Source organism: Abramis brama (assembly GCF_963993115.1).
Source record: "Abramis brama genome assembly, chromosome: 5".
Lineage (NCBI taxonomy): Eukaryota > Metazoa > Chordata > Actinopteri > Cypriniformes > Leuciscidae > Abramis > Abramis brama.
Genome location: NC_139967.1, coordinates 28033387 through 28040880, shown reverse-complemented (window position 1 = coordinate 28040880; position 7494 = coordinate 28033387). Strand labels below are relative to the sequence as shown.

The following is a 7494-nucleotide window of genomic DNA, read 5'->3' as shown; positions in this document are numbered from 1 at the left end:
TGGCATGTTTCTTTCAAAAAGCACCAGGCAAAACAAAAAGAGACAACCATCACAAAGGAGCAAGTGCCAGACAGTATATCTTACGAATCACCTAGCTTCAAATTCAAACATACATAAAACTGATCAAAGAGATAGTACTCCATGGAAACCTCTTTTTTTTTTTTTTTTTTGCATTCTTCTAATGTGCTGACATTCAGGGCTGTATAGAGGTGTATTTGAATACCGCTGTAGTGGAATAGGGGGCAAGTGATGCCCTGAGAACAGAGGGTTTAAACAAATAAAGTCATAAGAAACCACATGAGTGACATTTAAGCTGGTCAGTATTGCTGAGATTCTCAATCTCTCGCTGTATGTCGATATGACAGTGCTTCTCACCATCTCTGCGGGGAATTTTATATTCAATTACATTCTGCATGTTTGAAAACCTTCCAGTAAATGTCAAAAAGTAAATAAGATGGGAAGCCTTGCACCATGATTCCCTTGAAGATGGAGATTTGGAGTCACATGTACTTTGAAAGGAATATTGAGGCTTATGGTCTCAGCTCGCTTCCAGGTCACTGGAACATCGAGAATCAGCACAGACCAGCCCAACTGCCTCACCTTGAGGCCGAGCCTTTGTGGACAAATCTGACTTCCATAAAGGATAAAAAAAATTTTTTTTTTACAATGTTTAGCTTACTATAGTAACACTAATTCTAACTAGTGTTTCAGCAGAGATAGGGGAAACTATAGTGTTAGTTGTCATATGTTGTAGGCCTACTCTAGAATATTTCTCAGGGTGAGTTTATTTCTGAAAGTCATTTTCTGTAGACACATACATTAAAGTATTGGCCTGTTTAAAAAAAAAACTGCTAGAGAGAAACCAGTCACTTATGCGTATTTCATTTCAACTCTACAATTTCTCATAGCACTACTTTTAGTAAAGCATATATATATATATATATATATATATATATATATGCAATGGAATAAAATGCTAAAATTAAAAGTTGAAACTTAGGGGTTAGGTTTTGGGACAGCCACCTACCAATTGAAAGTAAATGATACAATTAATTTTATATATTAAGATTACTGATATTTTATATATTATATAAACAAATGTATTGAAACCAACTGACGTGCACGCCCATCAGTAGGGTTTGTGTTTACCTGGCCTGACAGGACGAACAGGAAGTGGATTACAGGTTACCGGATTCATTGTTTTAACTTAACAGCCAAAATGCACACGGGGAAAATGGTACAGAGCACTGTTAAATATAAAGTACTTGCAAGCGATGTGCAAGATGAAAACGACAACGATTGTACCGAAGAAGACAATGACGAAATTACGATAGATTTCCATTCGTAAGTGACAAAATGAAAGTAAAATGAGCTTGACGTCTGTTGTGCACGTTCATGTCAAAAGAATCTGCTTTATTGTGAATTGCATTTTCTCTCATGTCGTGGCTGCTTTCATAGATGTTAGTACGAGTGTGCGACAACAGGTGCTCTACCCTGCTAGAGACGCGACGCGCAACAAACGAAAAAGACAAACGGCAACGCAGAAGAACACCTGCATTGACTGCAATCGGATCATCTTTCACGTTTGGCCGCGTCGCGTCGCTAGCAGCAGCAGGGTGTCCAGTGTAAATGTTCTCAATATTATGTCGTTCATATAGGCCTAGTTACTCCTGCCAGGTAAGAGTTGTAGCCTAATTAATTTTCTTCAACTATACATTTAATGAGTAATCATCTAAAAAAAAAATCCTTCCAATCATGCCAATCATGCAGTGTTAAACTCTTCAATTTAAAAAGAACAACAACAACAAAAATGGTTTCAATAAATCAGTCAAACCAGTTCACAAAATGGTCTGAAAGATTTTTTTAAGAAGGATTTTTTTGGTCAAAAAGCTGGGAAACATGATAAACGTATTATAAAATTAGCCCATATGACTTGCGCACTATATCACAAGTCTTGTGAAGTCATACAAAAACTTTGTGACTGGAATTGCTAAAATTCGACCAATTGAAGCTGCTAATTTCAATTAGCATTCGCATTAAATGGCAGTTAAAGCCGCTGGTTCTAGTCTGCGCCTGGCACTATCATACAGATTTAAACAATAATGAGTAAGTAATGACAGAATTTTCATTTTTGTTTGAACTATTCACTGTCCAACTTTGCATTGTATTCCAGCTATCAGCCAGCAGATCAAAGTGATGGGCCAGCCACTAAAATACTGATTTAGAGAAGCATATAAAATAAAATAAAAACTACTTTATATTTGTGCTTTATGAATATAGTCCCTCCAGACTCTTATTGTTCTTGCTCTCTACAGGCCCTTCATCAATCAGCAAAGACAGATAAGGAAAAGAGACACCTGTATCAAGGTCATGGTGGCTGTGATTCTTCTGGGAATTGTTTTTGGATTTATGTTGTATGAATGGAATTCCTATTGGCCTGGAGTTGAGCGTCAGGACCTGTCACATCATCAGGAGCCTAACAAGACACACAAGACCTCTGAGGATGAAGACCACGAACACCACGAGCATGGAAAAGATGATGATCACGATGATGATCACAACAAGGACCACGACCACAAAGATCATAATCACGACCACGACCATAATCATGATCACACTCATGAGCACAGTCAACCACTGTACCACAATGCTGCTGTCATCACAGACTCAGGCATGACTCCTTTCATTAACAATTATAATAAAAATGTGTGTTATGACAGAAAATCCATAAATATGTTTCAAAACATATCTTGATGTATTCAGTGTGACTTTTTCTTTATAGCAAACTGCTCCAGTATTGGTAAGAAGCTTCTCCAGGAGCAAGGGAATGTGGTTGATGCCGGGATTGCTGCTTTACTCTGCCTAGGAGTTGTTCATCCACACACTGCTGGATTAGGTCAGTATTGTGTACTTTTTATCACTTCACCTTCCTTCACAAATCAGATATTTCAGGGGCACAGTCTCGGTTGGTCAGAACAAAAAGTCAAATTCTCAGTGTTGTAGTTGAGACCAGCTCATTGGAATCTGAGTCAAGACAAAGTGCAGAAAAGGGTTGAATCTGAGCCAACAATTAGTCTGCATGCTCCTAAGCCCATTACAAGATCAAGTCACATTTATTTATATAACGCTTTTTACAATACAGATTGTTTCAAAGCAGTATCACTTTTACGGTGATAACAGGAAAATAATGCAACAAAGTTTGTTTCGGCTGTACAGCAGCTCTGAAAGAAAATAGTGTTGTTGTCCAGCTTAAGTAAGTTCAGTGTTGATTCATTTCTGTTGTAAAAATCATTAGTTATTAATTTAGTTAATTTTTCTATACAGCAGCTCTGGAGAAAACAGAATGTCCTCGTCCATCTCAGTTCAGTTCTCATACAATGGTGTCAGTGCAGGCAGATCAATAATAATGTTGAATATTAAGTGTCCCCAACAAAGCAAACCAGAGGCGACAGTGGCAAGGAACTCAAACTCCATCAGGTGACAGAATGGAGAAAAAACCTTGTCTGGCCAACAAACGAACAATGTATGAATATGATGATTCCGGCAGCATCACAGGTCAGAAGTTAGATTGGGATTGGGACATTCAAAATATTTAATCCAGGTCCATCTGGTTGAAGATCGCATTCATCACGCCAGTATGGAGACAGGTTTTGCTGAAAATATAAAACGAAATTATGGTCTTGAATATATACAATCCTCTTTTGGTCTTGGACTCGAAGGAGTTGGTCTCGACAACAGCACAGCCATTGCTATTAACATTCATTACTGATTTTGAGATATGTGATTGATGTGATTTTATCTCTTTTCGAAGAGTGATGTAATTTCCTGAAATCAAAGTTTTAATGTTTAACTTCCAGTATTCAGTGTAATTCTCTAAAAATACCATGAGAAAGTTTTGTTGAAGTGTTATGCATTACAAATGGTTTAAACAAGTAGTTTTAAAGACTGTCTCTTTAGATGTAAAATAATGTTTATGAAAGGTCATAGTTAAAATTAAGCGTGGAATAAAAAAAATCCATTCTACATGAATATTTGAGCAGTTTATACTCTCAAATGCATACTGTTGTTAATGTCTACAACTAATTACCGCTGAATTTGCCTTTCATGAGGTTACTAAAAGCATGAAGTTGTTGTTTTTTTTTAGGCTGTTGAATGATTCATTTGTGCTTCCCTTTTCTTCAAGGTGGAGTGTTTTCTGCAATTTTGTACAATCACTCTACAAAATCATTTAAAGCAATACATGACACCTTTCAGAAGCTGCCTACATACAGAGCTCCCTCATTATTGCAGGGCCTTCATCTGCTGCACTCCCACTATGGGCATTTAGAATGGAGTCGGCTTTTTGAGGGCGCCACGAAACTCGCTAAAGACGGTTTCCTTATCGATGGAATCCTCTCCAAGGCTTTAAAAGCCCACAAGGACAAAATACTCCAGCCAGGATTGTCCGATCTGTTCTGTGATACGGACGGCCGTGTGAAATCAGAGGGCGACATTGTTGCCAATAGGAATCTATCAGAACTTTTGCTGAGCGTCAGCCTAAATGGCTTCCGTTTCCCAGAAAAGCTAGCCATAAAATTGGCTCAAGATATTTCTGAAGCTGAGAGGCCGGCATTCCTTGCTGCCGTTCAAGCCGGCGGCGGAGAAATCAATGAGCCCCTTATCTTGGAAAAGGAGAAATACATGATTCTTTCAGCCCCCTTAAATCTCACAGGTGCAATGGTATCCAATTTATTAGATAGAGTGCGAGAGCAAAACCTTACTTTTCTGAGCCACGGAGATCTCGGTAATGCCTCTGCCTCTTATAATGCTCTCTTGCATTTGGTGAATGAATTCTTCAACACAAGTCAGAGAGAGATATTCACATTAAATACCACAAGCAGTCATGTAGGAGTCCTTGATAGTCACGGCAATTTCATAGTAATCTCCACCTCGCTCAACAGCACATGGGGATCCGGGCAATGCTTACCAAGTAGCGGAGTCATTCTCAATGACTTTACCTCAGACATCACTCAGATTCCTTATTTTAGTTTTCCTCTAGTGATCAAGATATATGAAAATGATGAGGATCAAGACGACGAGACGCTGTTTGTTGCTGTGACTGGAGGGATTTCTGCTCTGATTCATTCTGTGGTTATGCTGAGAAACCTGGTTGACGTTGGGCTGTCCGTTCCTGAGACTGTGAGCAGTCCTCTGCTACATATAGAACAGGGAGGTCCTGGGCCTCTGTCTGGCTGTATGTCTGTCGCCACAAACAACACTGTTGTCTTCCGTATGCTTTCAGAGCGGGACAGGTGGGTAAAGGAGCTGGGGGAATGTTCAGGTGGCTTTCTGTCCATGCATCTGCAGCTGAAAGCAGAACATGTAGGAGCCTATGGAGCCACTAAGGTTAATGCTGATGGATACTAAGGCAAAAAAACAACAACATGTTATTCACTTTAAGAGCATTGCACGCACACTCCCCATGACTGTTGTTATGTCCAGCCTCACATTACAGGGAATGTTCTGTATGTGAATGTAATTTTTGTTTTTGGTAAAAAAAAAGTTTACTAGTGTTTTAAGAGACAGACTTTCAGCAATTCTTTTTTTTAAATATAATAGTTCCCGTTATATCCTTAATGTTCTCTCCTTTCAGCGTTTTCAAATGCCTTCCTGAGATGTCTTCATATTGATTTCTTTTTTTGTTTGATCCTGTGAATCATGCAGTGACTATGCAGTGCACAGAATCGATTTTGATGAACCTGATGAGTGAAGGACTGCTGCTTTATAGCGTTGTTTTGATTAACACCTACAGATGTTTTTTATGAAGTTTTAAACACTTTTTTCTAAGTGAAGGTTTTTTGCTTGTCAGAATTGTGTTTGCTCAGATGAATTAATGCAAGATGTTTATGATTTGTATAGGACAGAAAGATGCATATTTTAGTTTTATTACTAAACTGGGTTGTTTTTTTTGTTATTTTATTGTTTGGAAAAAACGAAAACGCGAGTTTATTTCACGAGTTAGCGATTGTACCATGTGATTGTTATGGAAATTGTTTAGGGGAAAAAAGCTTCAAGGTCCTTTTACTAAACTGCCATATAAATGAGATTGTACAAATTTAGACACCAATTCGCCCAAAAAAAGTTGCCATGAGTTACAAATTGCCATGAGAGTGCATTGCTTTTGATAGATTGCGAGAGTTTTGTAAAGATAGTTTAACATTTTGTGCCAATGCAACAAAAACAAAAAACAAAAAAAATGCTGCTGAAGCAGATTTTGTGATTGTAAAAAATTTAGGTGGTCTATCTTTATTGTGCTGATTGGCTGCACTGTCAGTTTTGATTTTAGTTCTTTGCTGTTCCCCTCATCGTCTCGGTTATAAAGCCAGGAATTATACGGAAGTATACATTCAAGACTATTCCATTTTTGTTGCAGAATCTGTCGTTATTGCTTAAAGCTGAAGTGTGTACTTTTTGATATTAAAATGCTTTTTCCTAGACCAACTTTTTATGCAGAGACAACTGTATAACATTAATAAGTTGATCCCTGCCAAAAAAGTTTAAATGCTGACTTTGTGCTGCTTTTAAACTCTTTGTTTGTTCATCCAAAACTGCCCAACAACAGCAACGTTGGCTCAACAAATGGCATGAGATTGGGGCGGGATCATCAGATTATTTAACCAATAGAAGACAAGGAGTGTTTTAAGGAAACAGATTAGAAAACAGTCATTATTTCTGCAATTAGCTACATTTGATGACAGTAGGGGGAAATACAGACAATAGATTTAAATGTCTTCTAACACCACTGCTTTCTCCATCTTTAATACTGAAATAATGCAGGAACGCACAAACTATGACAAAAACTGCATGTTTTGATGATTTGTCCATTCATACTATACAATGCACTGATGACACAGAGCAAGACTTGAGTAACGATGTTTGTCTATTAAAATGTAAATTATGAATAAAAAAACATGATTTAATGAAACATGGAACATTGTGTGCATTTCAATAGTGAACTGTTTAAAACGTCTTTGTTCCTAAAGCATAATGCTTCTTTCCAGTTTTTCCAGAGTGTTAGTCACGTTTCCTGCTCAACCACTATACTTCATGTTTTAGAGTGGGTGTCAGGCTTAAGTGTTGTTCATTCTTTGGACTTGTATAATTCATGTGCTGTCACTCTGCTCTCAGTGGCTGCAAACACATGCATGTCTTAATTAAAACACATGTTATGCCGCTCCTCCCATTTGTGACACTGCGCCCAGGCTGCTGTCAGTTTAGACTCCTGCTGAGCCACTTCCTTTGCAATACAGACACCCAGACATTTACTGAAAGCACATGGATTAGATAAGGATTTTAATACCATGTCCTAATTACACTGCAAACTGAGGCACAGTTAAAGGACATTTTGTGAATTGAAAATGATTTTAAATGAGTGAAATAAATGGCTTTCATTAGCTTAGAAGCCTACCTCGTTTACCTACTCGCCATCTAACCGCAGCCAATCTCACCGTGTCC

At 38.0% G+C, this 7494-nt stretch overlaps 1 protein-coding gene across 1 annotated transcript; it reads left to right on the top strand.

The window, feature by feature from the left end:
• The first annotated feature begins 1172 nt into the window (after positions 1 to 1172).
• ggt6 (gamma-glutamyltransferase 6) lies at positions 1173 to 6968 on the top strand. The gene is made up of 4 exons (XM_084114136.1): positions 1173 to 1344; positions 2316 to 2671; positions 2783 to 2896; positions 4184 to 6968. The coding sequence occupies exons 1-4, from the start codon at positions 1220 to 1222 to the stop codon at positions 5404 to 5406; spliced, it is 1818 nt and encodes a 605-aa protein (XP_083970262.1). The 5' UTR covers positions 1173 to 1219; the 3' UTR covers positions 5407 to 6968.
• The last annotated feature ends 526 nt before the right edge of the window (positions 6969 to 7494 follow it).